Source organism: Myotis brandtii, unplaced genomic scaffold (assembly GCF_000412655.1).
Source record: "Myotis brandtii unplaced genomic scaffold, ASM41265v1 scaffold229, whole genome shotgun sequence".
In the NCBI taxonomy this organism is placed as follows: Eukaryota; Metazoa; Chordata; class Mammalia; order Chiroptera; family Vespertilionidae; genus Myotis; species Myotis brandtii.
The window spans coordinates 408,444-422,257 of NW_005358611.1; the positions used below are offsets into that span (position 1 = coordinate 408,444).

At 37.0% G+C, this 13,814-nt stretch overlaps 1 protein-coding gene across 1 annotated transcript in view; it reads right to left on the reverse strand.

Annotated features, from left to right (window-relative positions):
- The window catches only part of QKI (QKI, KH domain containing, RNA binding), a 115,773-nt gene extending 109,166 nt beyond the window's left edge, over nt 1-6,607 (reverse strand). The window contains exon 1 of the mRNA XM_014539779.1: nt 6,580-6,607. Within this exon, the coding sequence (XP_014395265.1) occupies nt 6,580-6,592 (13 nt within the window). The 5' untranslated portion in view covers nt 6,593-6,607. The remainder of the gene's footprint in view (nt 1-6,579) is intronic.
- Nucleotides 6,608-13,814: the final 7,207 nt, after the last annotated feature.

A 13,814-nucleotide genomic window follows, 5' to 3' on the forward strand; every position in this document is an offset into this window, starting at 1 on the left:
TAATTTCAGAAAAAGTCAGTTAAATCAACTTCGCTTTCTTTACTGCAGAATCCTGGATATTTTTCACCTGTCAACACATGCTGATTCCACAAAAGGTGACTGCAGCACTTGGACTGCAGAACCCTGGTTCTCAGCCCACCTCAGGAGGTCAACACTGCACGGAACACACTTATAGCAGACATGTTCCTAAAGCCTCCATCAACTCAGAGTTAAATGAGCCACTTCAATCTCTCCCATCCAACCTAAAATTGCAGTTTTGCAAGCCATTAGAGCAGCGGTTCTCAACCTGTGGGTCGCAACCCCTTTGGCGGTCGAAGGACCCTTTCACAGGGGTCGCCTAAATACATCCTGCATATCAGATATTTACATTACAATTCATAACAGTAGCAAAATTACAGTTACGAAGTAGCAACGAAAATAATTTTATGGTTGGGGGTCACCACAACATGAGCAACTGTATTAAAGGGTCGCGGCCTTAGGAAGGTTGAGAACCACTGCATTAGAGGAAAAGCAAAAGGCGAGGATGATGAAAGGCAGGCATAGGGCTACCAGGGGTGGGCAAACTTTTTGACTCGAGGGCCACAATGGGTTCTTAAACTGGACCAGAGGGCCGGAACAAAAGCATGGATGGAGTGTTTGTGTGAACTAATATAAATTCAAAGTAAACATCATTACATAAAAGGGTACGGTCTTTTTTTTTTTTTTAGTTTTATTCATTTCAAACGGGCCCGCGGGCCGTAGTTTGCCCACAGCTGGGCTAGACTCAGGCCATACCCCATGGACCAAAATACGCAGCAACTCACACATTCACTAATTCAGATGTACCTCTTCTTCCATGCACCCGACCCCAACACATCACCAACATACACAGAGAAAAAAACTAAAAGAAATGGCATCATAATAAAGAGTTAAGTAAATCCAAATGTAGTACGGAAACAGAATAGAAAACCCAAAGTATACACTGATTTTTTAAATAGTTAGAATAGAAATTAGATAGCAAAATACAGGGAGTTGGGAAGTCAAGAATAAGAAAAACTGACAATGTGCAGTTAGCATAACAATCTATCATTGTACACATACTAAACGGAAACAGGGAGTCAAATAAGAGAAAAATATCAATGAGTCTGCCATTATCAATAGGCAGCCGGGCATCTAAAGCTTTCTACAGCAGGGAATGCCTTTCTTTTCCTACTTGAAACGTTCTCACATTCAAGGATACTGTTCCCTGTGTCTAGAACCCAACTTCCTTACCTCTTCTCCACTTCAATCCTATCTCCCCGCCTCAAGAGCCAGGTGAAACTTTACCTTTTCTGAAACATGCCATAACTGCTCCAGCCTCAAGTGACCTCTGGCATCAGTCTCCAGCCCTCTCTTGGTATGTTTATATTACCTTATACTACTTTTCTTTTTGTACTATTTACGCTACTACTCAGACAACTGAAAGGCAGGAAAAGAATCGGAAACTTTGTTGTATTTCTTACACCTTACATACAATATAGCATGCACTCAAACATTTTCAAATAGAATAAAAAATTTCAAATAAATATGATGTCATTAAAAACTAATGTAAGATATGCAACTGACATTAATAAAAAAATTTACATGTCATGTAATAGTAATCACCACTGGAATGCAGCATAGAATGCTTATTTCCAATTAATCGCATTGCAAAAGTAAAAGAGCTTGGTATTCACAGGACCTAGTTACAATACTTAGTGACTTCAGGCTTTGCAGCGAGTAATAATCTCCTGAAACCATTTCATATCACACAAGCTTCCTGAAAGCAAAGTGGTATGTCCAATAGAGAACGGTTCAGTAAATTATTACTCTGAGATGAACTATGCTATCATAAAAATATATTGTCAAAGAATATGAAATGGCAGAGGGGAATGCTCATGATGCAATTTATTTTTTTAAGAAATACAAAGATAGTAGTACAATAGAATCCAAATTTTATTATATACCCAAGTAGAGGGGGGAAAGCAACTAGAAAAATTCCATCACAATGTTAAGAGTGGTCATCAGTGAATTATGGGTGACTTTCATTTTTTAATTAATACATTTTAGAGTTTTTCCATTAAAAACACTTAAGGATAACAATAAAACAAATGTGTGTAGCTCTTTATTACAACATATTTTTTAATGATTACTCGGAGTAACTAAACTTCTTATAAACTCTCAAAAGACTTTAAGAATCAAACTTAAAAATGTTTACACAAAATAGGCCTTTGCCTAAAAAAAAATATAAAATTCAAAGTTTCAAAGACAATATACCTCTCTACTTTCACCACTACCTTTCCCAGAATTCAGAGACCACAAATCATGCTACTGCCAAAAGTGAATTGAAAATGTCTGCATCTCCAATTCTCTACATTTTAGTAATAATGAAAAAGAGAAAAAGAACAGTGTGTATGTGTGTGTGTGGGGGGGGGGAAAAAAAACCTACAAAGGATCCAAAGAATGTCTTCATCCCTAGTCCTCTACATATAAACAGAGAGGACATACATATTCTCCCATGCCTGAATTCAATTCCAAGTAATTGAGGGAAAAGGGGGCATTTATCTGACTTGGCAATTTTAAAAAGCTCAAAAACTAGGAAAATATAACTTAGATGTTATTAACAAAAACATATACTTCCAAATTATATCTAAGAAGGAACTTAAGTAAGCAATTTCTTCGACAACTGTTAAGGCATATTTTAAAGCAAAATATATAATATTTACCTAACTAAAACAACTGACAAGGAATGCTGTAAACTATAATAAAGTGAGATAAGATAACCTTTATACTGCTGATAATTTTTTATTACTACAATAAAACTATAATCCCCCAAAGAGATTACTCTTCAAATAACATGTAATAAATAGTAAACTATGGCACACATTATCTTCTGACTTATATTATTCAACAGAAATCAATCATCTGTTAAAGACTTTAAAATTGCAAAGATAATATACAAATAGGATACCTTTAAGCAGACTGGACTCAGTCCCCTGCCAAAACAAACAAAACCCTCCAAACTAAGCTGTAAAGACAAGAAAGAGTATCCTAAACCAGTTATAGTTTATAAAGTCAACATACTCACGTACAGTCTCTTAAAAAGACAAGTTCTTTAAAGTAATATCACAACTGATTTACATACCTCCTCAAATACTAAACTCAGTAACAGCTATCAGTCATATTCCTAATCAACTCTTCTCCTTACAGTTTAAAGGAGAAAAAAATCCTATTGTAGCCGAAGGGCTATTTCTGAATACAGTTTAATCACTAAACACTGTCTTTTGTGTACTAATATCACCATCTGCTGGAACGTAACTTCCTTACTATTAAAAGTTCTTAAGGATAAAAACTTTCGAGTAGAAATTTTACAACTACTTAGAAACAAAATGTTAATACTTGATTTCTACCTTGGGATTTTCTCTTACCTCATAGGACTTTAAAAGCATCAACAGCTATACTTATTTTTTTTTTACCAATATTCTGCAGAAGAATTCACCAAATTAAAACAATTTGCCTATTATGTTCTCTTTTTTCTATTCATCATGCTGAAGATACAAAGTACTAGTCTACACAAAACTTTATCTCCATAAAAAACACACATTAAGTCCTGATTTTAAAATATATATACATTTCCTCTAACTCCTGCTGAACATGGGGTAAAAGCAATCAGTACAACAAAAGAACTCTGCCAATAAGTGACATCACAAGGTAAAAAAAAAAAAAATTCAGTAAAAAATAAACAGTATAGACAGAGTAAGGCCAACAAAAGGAAACTGTCATCAAATTAGAAGAACAAGAAGTCACTGGCTGCATCTATAATTTGTAACGTGTCTAAAATGTATTTTAAAAGTTTAAACATATTCAGTATTTTACTATTATTAATATTATTTTAAAAAAACATTTTTATTGATTTTAAAGGGGAGGGAGGGAGGGAGGGAGGAAGAGAGAGAGAGAGAGAGAGAGAGAGAGAGAGAGAGAGAGAGAAAGCATCAATGATGAGAGAGAATCATGGTTTGGCTGTCTCCTGCATGCCCCACACTGGGGATGGAGCCTGAAACCCAGGCAAATGCCCTGACCAGTAATTGAACCATGACCTCCTGGTTCATGGGTCAACACTCAACCACTGGGCTATTAATATTATTTTAAAAGTATTTTCCTCATATGTATGGTAAAGTTTATTAAGTAATACTGTCACTGTCAGAAATCATGTTATTATGGTGGTGGTAGAAAAAAGATAGGATTATAAAATAAAATGTAATGCTAAAATTGAATTGAAAATACAAACATGAATTCATGAATTTTAATATCAATACTGTCTAGCTCCAACCACAGAAAATAGCCTAAAAGTAACCTCCCCTGACAGCAAGGAACAAGTTTCGTGCCTACACTCCCATCTCTAACAGCATTCCCAATAAAAAGGACTTTGGAGAAATGGCCAATTCTAGCTGTGGGGCAGGGAAGGTACAAATGAGGTTGGGTATCAAGCTGTTCCACAAAGTAAGATTTCAAAAGACACAGGAGCCAGGTAGATTACAGCTGGCCAAAGTCCTGGCAATTTGCACATCAAAAAAAATAATTGTGGTCGACGTGAATATAGTAAGTCTATGAAAATCTATGAGCCCTCAGGATGATCTTGAAAGAGAAAGAGGAAAGTCCTTAGTCACCATTTGAGGCAGCAGCAAATCAACATTACTTTGAGAATAAGCATGGATCTGGCTTTTCCACTGGAAAATTATTTTAGAATAGCAATATATTCCCTGCTGGTAAAAACAAACAAACAAAAAAACAACACTTTACCTCTTGAATACCCAACTTCGGATTACCTATGACGTGACACCTGAACCTACTCATTCCTTTAGACCTAACTTCCAAAGTATTGTATACACAGGGATAAAGAATCAAGCCCCAATGGCAAGGAAGTTTATCAGTCAGTGTCGTTGAAAAAAAGAGAAGGTTCTAGACTTAAGACTTACAGTCCTAAGAACCAGATTAAATGAGAGTTCCTCAGTCAGCTTCTGGTTTGGACAAGGCAGTATATTTTAGGGACAACTACATAAATCTGAGTATGGACTGGTTATTACGCCACATGTAGGATTAACCCATTTGGCTCTGTGATGTCACTATGTAGGAAAATGTTAGCACTTAAAGATATATAAACATTTAGAGATGAAATGTCAGATATTTCTAATTGACTTAAAACAATCAACATTAAAAAATAAATATAATTAAAGTAAAATGGATGATGAGTGTAGTATAAAGTTCTCAGAAAGTCATTGTACTTTTGTACATTGTACTTTTATAACACCCAGATTTCACAATAGATAAGTGAGGTTGGGACAAAATTTTCTCCAAGTCCAACTAACTTAAGAATTCCTAAAATTCCCTCAAACCAAGAATTTCTTCAATTCTCTTTAATTCAGAGAAATGAAAGCTCAAATCTAAGTAATCAAAAATTGAGCTGGCAGTTAAATGAGCCCGACATCTTTAATACTGCAGTATGAATACAGACAGAATCTGTGGATAAGAAATAAACAATGTGTGTATGTTTATTTTTACTTAAAGTACATCTCTTAAAAACCTGTGGAGTTTACACTTAAAATACAAAAAGCTCAAAATATATTTTTATTAACATTTTATCTTAGCTCTTCACAGTGTCCAATTTCTACTCCCCTGAACCCATATATTCTATACTCTTTTTTTCTAAGATAATGTTTTACTTTTTTTTTAAATCCTCACAGAGGACATGCTTTTATTGATTTTAGAAAAAGGGAGAGGGAGAGAGCAAAGAACATCAATGTGCGAGTGAAACATCGATTGGTTGCCTTCTGCAGGCCCAGACCAGGGATTGAACCTGCAACCTGGGTAGCTGCCCTGATTGGGAATCAAACCTGTGACCTTTCATTGTAGGGGACGATACTCCAACCAACAGAGAGAGCCATCCAGCTGGAGCTACTCTATACACTGTTGTTAGTTTACCCCCAGAGCCATTATGACGCCCTGATATAATCTAAGCTTCAGCAGTTCCTTTCAAAATTCAGAATAAAATGCACACTATTCATCCTGGCACTCAAGGTCCACTACCATATGGCTCTCACCTCGTCTTCTGGCTCTACTTCTCCACATGCATTTGCCATTCCCGAAAGTCTTTCAATTTCCCATTACCACTGTGTGACACTACTGCACTTTCCTTCCACCCACCCATTCACTCATTAAGTCCTACCAAGTATTAATACCAACTCAGGTTCCACTTCCCAAAAAAACCTTACTAGAAACTTCAGCTCAAAGTGACTTCTGAACTATCCGAGTGACTGTAGTGAGTGATTCTCCTGCACAGATGGAAAAACAGCCTCTGTTTTCTTCTTATTCTCTACAAATTCCTGTGTCTGATTATCAATCCTATCAAAACATGCTGCCTTACAGTGAGAGACGCTTCTGCATGATACTCTGTAGCCTCTGAGTACTTTGATTTGAGGTTAGCAGGGCAACTGAGGTTAGATATCTTGTCCAAGGTCACCAACTAATTAGCTAACTGCAAAGTCATAATTAGAACCCAGGTCTACTCGTCAAAAAAACGCTTACCACTTTGCTTCATGTAGACAGAAACACAAATTCATTTTCATCTGTGTGCTGGCTCCCGTGTGCACATGTATACACACATCTACAGAATTGACACCTGAGTGCCTGTCAGCACAAGGGGAGCATAGCCGCAATAATGGTAGCTGCAATAGCAATAGTAGAGGATTAGGTGCAGTTTATTACAGAGTAACTGTATTTGGCCTTGATTTGACATTTTTATTTCTTCTTAAAAATTGTTTCCACCTGCCATCACATAGCATCGATTCTATCAGAGGGATACAATGGCCGTAATACAGCATGCAAAGAACTGTACTTTATACTTGTTTTGAACACACTTGAAAGAAACAGTCCGTGCTTCAGATGCAGGCATCAGGAATGGATGCAGTGGCTACCTAGAGCAGCTCCCATTTCTACTCAATTCAGCATCATCCACCTCCTAGCGGTCACTCTTCAAAGTTGCTACCTGATAAATCACTGGGCGATTACCACCCTACACTAATCTAAACTGATGCAAGTATAATACCTTACTGATTTGAATCACCTAGCAATCAATGTTAAACCTCTACATTAAATCTTCCAGTCAGAATGTTAAATTTCCTTGCATAGTTAAATTGTTATTGTAGTAATAACAGCAACAATACTAAATACATACTAGATTTATTTGTACCATATTATTTAAAGAGCTAAGACTCTATCCTTTGGTTACTAAGAACTTTTAAGTGAATGAGTTTAAATCTCTAAAAATGCCTTTACTTTCTTTCTCACTTTCAGTCTCTTAACTATAAAGATTTACCATTTAAAAAAAAACACTACATTTTAGTCCAAGAATCTGATCAGCATTTGCTCAAGTTCCACATATCATAGAATTAAGAAAACCCCCATTTGCCTTTTCTTCATGTTCACAACCTGAGGCCTCAGCAGTTTTTAGCACATGGAACCCCTCTGGGTTTTTCTTCTCGTTTCACCTATGCGGCAGGCACATTCACACAACAGGTCACAAGGCAGCACTGAGCACCTAGCTCCAGCTCTGACGCTATCTTGCCTTGTGATTTGGACAAGTCACAACCCCTCCAGACCTCGGTCCTGCACCTGGGAAATGAGAATAGCATCCCAGGACTCTCAGGTTCCTTGCAGTTCTGAAATTCCATGATCTTCCATGACTTTAATTTTCCTTTAAAAAGTTATCTTTCCTATTACTTTTCAGGTTTTCATATATACATCTCTTCATATACTCTTTATAAAACACTTTTGAGAACCCATAAAATATTATGACATTAAGAGGTCATGAAAAGAGGTTTCAAGTAATGCATTTGCTTTTACCATGCATTTTCCCATTTCTCTTAAATGTAGTAAATATATGTACACTTACATATTTTTTATATTTAATTTTCCAATATATTTTAATCTGTTAATTTAGCTCAAAAGCCAAGGGCTCCCCCAATAATTTGTAACTGACCAGGGATCGTGCCCTTACAACACCTTGCCCTGCACAAAAGCAAAAAGCAAGGTGTTTACTTAAGACCCACTCCCCTTTACACTGCTGCTATATAATCATTTCAATCCTGGGGCCATGCAGATAATTCATCACTTCCAAAGCCTACCTTGTTTTGGAACTTCGCCATCCTCAGCACCCACTCCCAAGGATTTCAAGGCCAGCGTGAGTGCCACCCACTGCCCGTTCCCCATCACACACATGTACGCTTGCACACATGTACACTTGCACACATGCCTTCTTCCTTATTCCCATGGCCATATAAAATGGGCCCACCTTTGCATTTTGTTGTTTTCCTGACACTTCGATACCCTTGAAAAACATACAAACTGACAAATTCTGCTTTATCATAAATAATGTAATAGAAATGGTACAGCAAACTGATTCAAGTCACCAAATTTAGTTTAATAAAACTAGGTTAGAATCAATGTATGAAGCAGCATTACAAACAAACAAAATTTCATTTTGTTAGACTTGATAGGATGGTTGGATTTTCAAACTAGACTTTCTGCTTCAGGAAACTGAAGAAATGGTGAAAACATTAAGTTGTTAATTATAAGAATTCTGCACAAATCACTTAACTAGTACAATCTATATTGTTAAACACTCATGACATTTATTTAAAACACTGTTAAGACTAAAGCAGAAAAATATACTCCTTTTAAAAGGGTTAAGTTTCAGTTAACTGAAAATTTCAATTTATTTTCTAAGTAATGGCACGGTTTCAAATTAGCTTGAAACACCTGTGCTTTAAAAAAATTGCTACTGTGTTAAATTACTGTAACTGCCGCATGAGTTTAAACTCAGCTTTCTTCTAACTAAAACCATTCAGATAGTCTTTTTTTATCCTGAACACAGCAAAGCAGCACTTACGGACGGGCACCTTTCCTATTTATTGTGCTTTGCACAGAGTACAAGGCCTACATATCGGTTGAACGTTGACATTTGTAGGCAACTGTCTAGGGAAAACGCTGATCTATATAATTCCATAAATGACAAAACTTTCAAGAACTGAAATGGGCACTGAGAGCCTCTCTCTCCTTATGGAATGACACACTTTGTGAAAGGACTGGCTAGAAACTACTACTTAAGTGATTTTATCTTTCTAATTCTCATTCACAACAATGGTAGCAAAGTAAAATTAAGATTAAGTTCCTGAGGGCAATTACTGTAAATAATATTGTAAGATTTCTAAAAAGTGTCATTTCTAAGAAAAAAAGTCATTTTTTTCTAATTGCCAAAACCATCACCAATTGTTATACAATTTGCTTAGTCCCATATTTTTAGAGGAACTAGAAATAAAAAAGAACATAAAGTGTCAACCTAATTTATTAATTCAACAAACATCTGAGAGTGTACATGTCACAGGCTGAGGTGGGCACCCTCAGGAAACTAATTTTAACAGGGTAGACGGACAAGAAAAGATAATATCACAATGTGAAAGAAGGATAACTACATAGAGAGTAATACCCAACACAGACTTGGGTTGTATCTACAGCTGAAAGGAACCTACGTTTTGCCACCCGCAGCTGCCTTCGGGGATATTGATTTTAAGCTGGTTATTAAGAAAAAAGAGTCAGAAAGAACCTTTGCCCTCCCTTCTTTCCTGCCCAAGAGATTCAGGTACGAGAACCTGCTCCAGGGAGGGAATTTCAGGATGCAGCCTGAGCCTCATTTAAATTAAGTGCGGTGGACAGAGGGGCTTCAGACAGGGGCCTGTTAGCTGGACGGGCCCTGTGTGCCATGGCTTCTGAGTTGCCTGCAAGAATTTCCCTGCCATGTGTGTTCAGCTCTTCCTCAACTACCTCTAAATGGCCCTTTCTCCCTTCTGAACCCTAATACCCGTCTTCCCCCCTTTTCTCTTGTCCAAAATGCCTCCCAATGTCCAAATATGTATCCCAATGTGGCCTCCCCATCTCTAGAATTCTCATGCTTGTGTGAATTCCCCACACACATGTATTTAAAATCTGATTGTCTCCTGGTAATGTCTCTTAGCTTGATTTGCCCAGCTAGAACTTAGAAAGTGAGAGGAAAAGTATTAATATTTTTAGCCCCGCCCCAGTCACATTTCATTGCACTAACAAACTGTGTTCACACTGAAAAGTTTGATGCTATTTTTGCTGACAAATGAAAATAAAGCTGTAAAAATCTTGGACATCAAACAATGTAGCTATTCTGGGCCCCAAAACTGAAATGTCAATTTTTAAAAGGGTTTGTATAAGCATTCCCTAAAAGTTCTTCTCATTAAGGGAAAAATAACTTATTGCACTTAAAATTTACAATGAACTGTCTTAATGTCAAAAAATAGAGGGGCCCAAGAATAATTAAGTCCTGTCACCATGTAAATAAACAATTGATACATAATTCCAATTATGACTTCCTGACATAGGCCCACACACTAAGCCTACCCATTGGCCATAAAGTAGACCTTGGGCATCTTCACAATAGTTGGCATACCAACAACCGAAAGTTGCTCAGTGGGCTGTTTTTATGTTATCAACAAATATAACCAACAATGGCACAGCATTTTCCATCTCCAACAGAGAAAGGCAAGTTTTACTTGTAAGTACACCATAAATCAAACAAATTGTATTAACTACATGGAACTGCAAGTAAATTAAAATGTAGTTCCATTCCAGATTATTAAAAGCTGTCCCTATGATCAAACTGGTGTAATTCTCTAAAACAAAAACAACAAAACAAGCAAAACAAAAACCTTACAGATCTAAGTATACTGGCCTCAAAAAGGAGTATCGGGCCTCAATTAGACAAGGTCAAAGCATAGGGATGGGGTCATACTGGTGTCTTTTGTTGCAGTAATCTATTTTCCCTCAAGAAACAAATCAAAATCGCTTGTCCTTATGGAAAAAGGATGCACTTCAATCAGCTTCAGGACAATGATTTAGTGAGGAGCTAATAACAGAAACATGTGTGCACAATATTTAAAAAGTCAGCTGTTTTTCACTGATATTCCCAAAGCCATTTTAGGAAAATGCTCATACAAACATACTAGCAAATGCGATTAGCAAAGAGACCTATTTCTATGAACTCCATCACATGATATCCTGGGGAGTATAGCTTTTACTACAAAACATGTAAACTGGATAAAGTTTAAAAAAGGAGTCACCTTCTGCCTCACAGTATTTGAATACATATTCTGCCTGTGGGGGAGTTAAGCTTCAAAAATACAGAATGAATGTTGAATAAATGGTCTATGATAGAAATTACTCCCATTATTATTTTATACATTTGGTGACACCTCCTGGGTGAGGAGAAAAAAGGACAATGGAAAGAACTGATTATAAATATTGGCTTCCTTCTTATTACTACTAATTCAAAGAACTATGTACAAAAGCAAAATCTTTGCTCCTGAAAAACAGACTGATTAAAAATATACATTAATTGCTTTAACTTAAGTAAAATCTGTTTGTCACAGATATTGATTACTGTCAACAATTCGTCTTGAAAGAAAACCCTAAAACTTAAGTATAAATGTATACAGCAAGAGGCCTCGCAATACCAACTATTAGCCACTTAAATTTTAAACTAAAATTTTTGTAGAGAAGCAAGATTTTCAAAAAAAAAAAATTTAAAAATGACTGTGTTAGAAAATTAAGGGTTTGATACACTCAACAATGAATGCATAATAAGTGGAAATAAACATCAGCATGGAAAAATGTTAACTGGCAAAGCAGGTTTTAATTTAAAATACTTTTGCCCCCACTTTTAAGGGAGAGCAGAGTAAGTTGAGGTAAAAAAGGGAATGTATAATGCCCCGCCCCCCGCCAAAAAAAGAGCATGAGAAAATGAAAATGCATTTTTCAAACCAGTAATGGCAGAATCTAATCTAACACATTTGCTCTTTTTCTAAGCCACACACAAATTTTTCAGATATTCACAATAAAAAGATTTAGGCTGGCCTTCCTCATAAACCACATTATACATGTTAATTCTCATTACCAGCAGCTTTAACATCCCCTCTGCCTAAAAAATAAACTCAAAATCTGGTTTTAAACTCCCTAGCTCTCCATTTTCCCCTATTTGGAATTTTTAAGTCAAATTGATTTAATTTTTCAATAAAATTCTTCTCAATTGTAAATTGCAATAGTTTATAAAAACCGAATTTTCATTCAAGTACTGTCACTGCTTAAGTTTCATGACAAATGTTTAAAAAAAGCAAAAAACAAAACAATACACAACCTCATAATAACTGCTCTTTCCCATGGATAGTCCCAAAGTTCAGTTGAAAACTCCTGGAAGAGGGAGTAGTTTAGATTTTAAGGCCTGGGTTTTATCTGTCATCATCTCTATCTTCCATAAAAGATTCTTAAGTACTAGAATTATCAACTAAGGTTACATCCTTTATATTTATATGACGGTTCCAACTTAGAATGTACTCACAACTTTAAAAAGCAACCATGTTGAAGAGCCTGGGGAGGAAGGTCTGACACCCCTCCCTCTTCCCCCCGGGTCCACAGTCAAAGCGCAGGCGGAAGGCTAACTTGCCCTGGAATTAAAATCCTCGTCTAAAGCATCCCGGCGTGAATCCACTAAGGAAATCCAGAGCACCTCAATCTCAAATGTGTAACTCGCCAAATAAACATTCTCAAACTGACAAGCAAAAATCTTTAAAGCTTACTTTTGGAAAATGTTTTAAAATATAACTTCAAAAATACAAAATACTCAAAATGTCTAATTACCAGAAACTTACACCTAATGGAACTAAGTATAGTATCGTGATTAAAATAATCACTCAAGTAAAATTCACAGTTTTATCTAAATTTAAAAAGAATTTTTCAGCCAAAGGAAAATGTAACCCCTAATCCCAAACAGAAGTCCTGATGGATTTGTTTTGGACAATGACAGGCCACAAAGGGGTAAAGCACCCCTTGCCAAATTTCAGAACTAAATAATCGCCACGAAAACAAAAGTGATGCATGCACTTCAGAAACCAGTCTTTTCCTTGAGGCCAACGGAGCTGACAGTGAGGCCAACAATGACGGGAAGCAGCTTATCCACCCGAAGAACAGCCCCCTTTCCTGCGTTTGTGCTGATAAAACCCGCTTCCCACTCGGCCTCCTAGGCCCAGCTCCACACGGAAGCGCCTTTCTGCCGGAGCTGAAGGCCCAACAGGATGGGCTGATGGGTTCAACCACGTCAACAACAAACAAACAAAAAACACTACGTAGAACGGATCGCCCTCAACTACTTGTCCAGCATTAACACTCCAATGGTTACTATTTCCAGCCACAGAGACATGAACAAACATTTGTTTGAGACAATGACATAATTAGAATTTTAGATTTAGGAGATTAAAATTATCTAGTCAAAGGTTAGAAAGCTCCTAACAGAGAACAAACCCAAATTATCGGAAGTTTTAGATCAACACAGTAACATGGCAGCATTTTCGAACTAATCAGAGACTCTCGTTCTTTACTTTTTAATATAATGCGCATAAGTGCTTTAAAAATAATCTCATGCCATTTGACTGAATTCAAGATCTTAATTCACAGAGAGCAATGTCACATGATTGAACCCTAAACATCGCCACGGCCTGTGTTCACGTTCACGTCTGCACGGGCTTCCTGCTCCCAGGAAGGAACAGCCGCCACGGAACCGTCCCTGCAGCTCTCGCGGCCCCGCACCCGCGGCGGGAGGAGGGTGTGCTGTGTCTGAGTGTGAGCTGAGTGTGACCCGAGTGTGAGTGTGAGGAGTCTGCGGGCGGCGTGCCCGCGGAGTCCCGTCC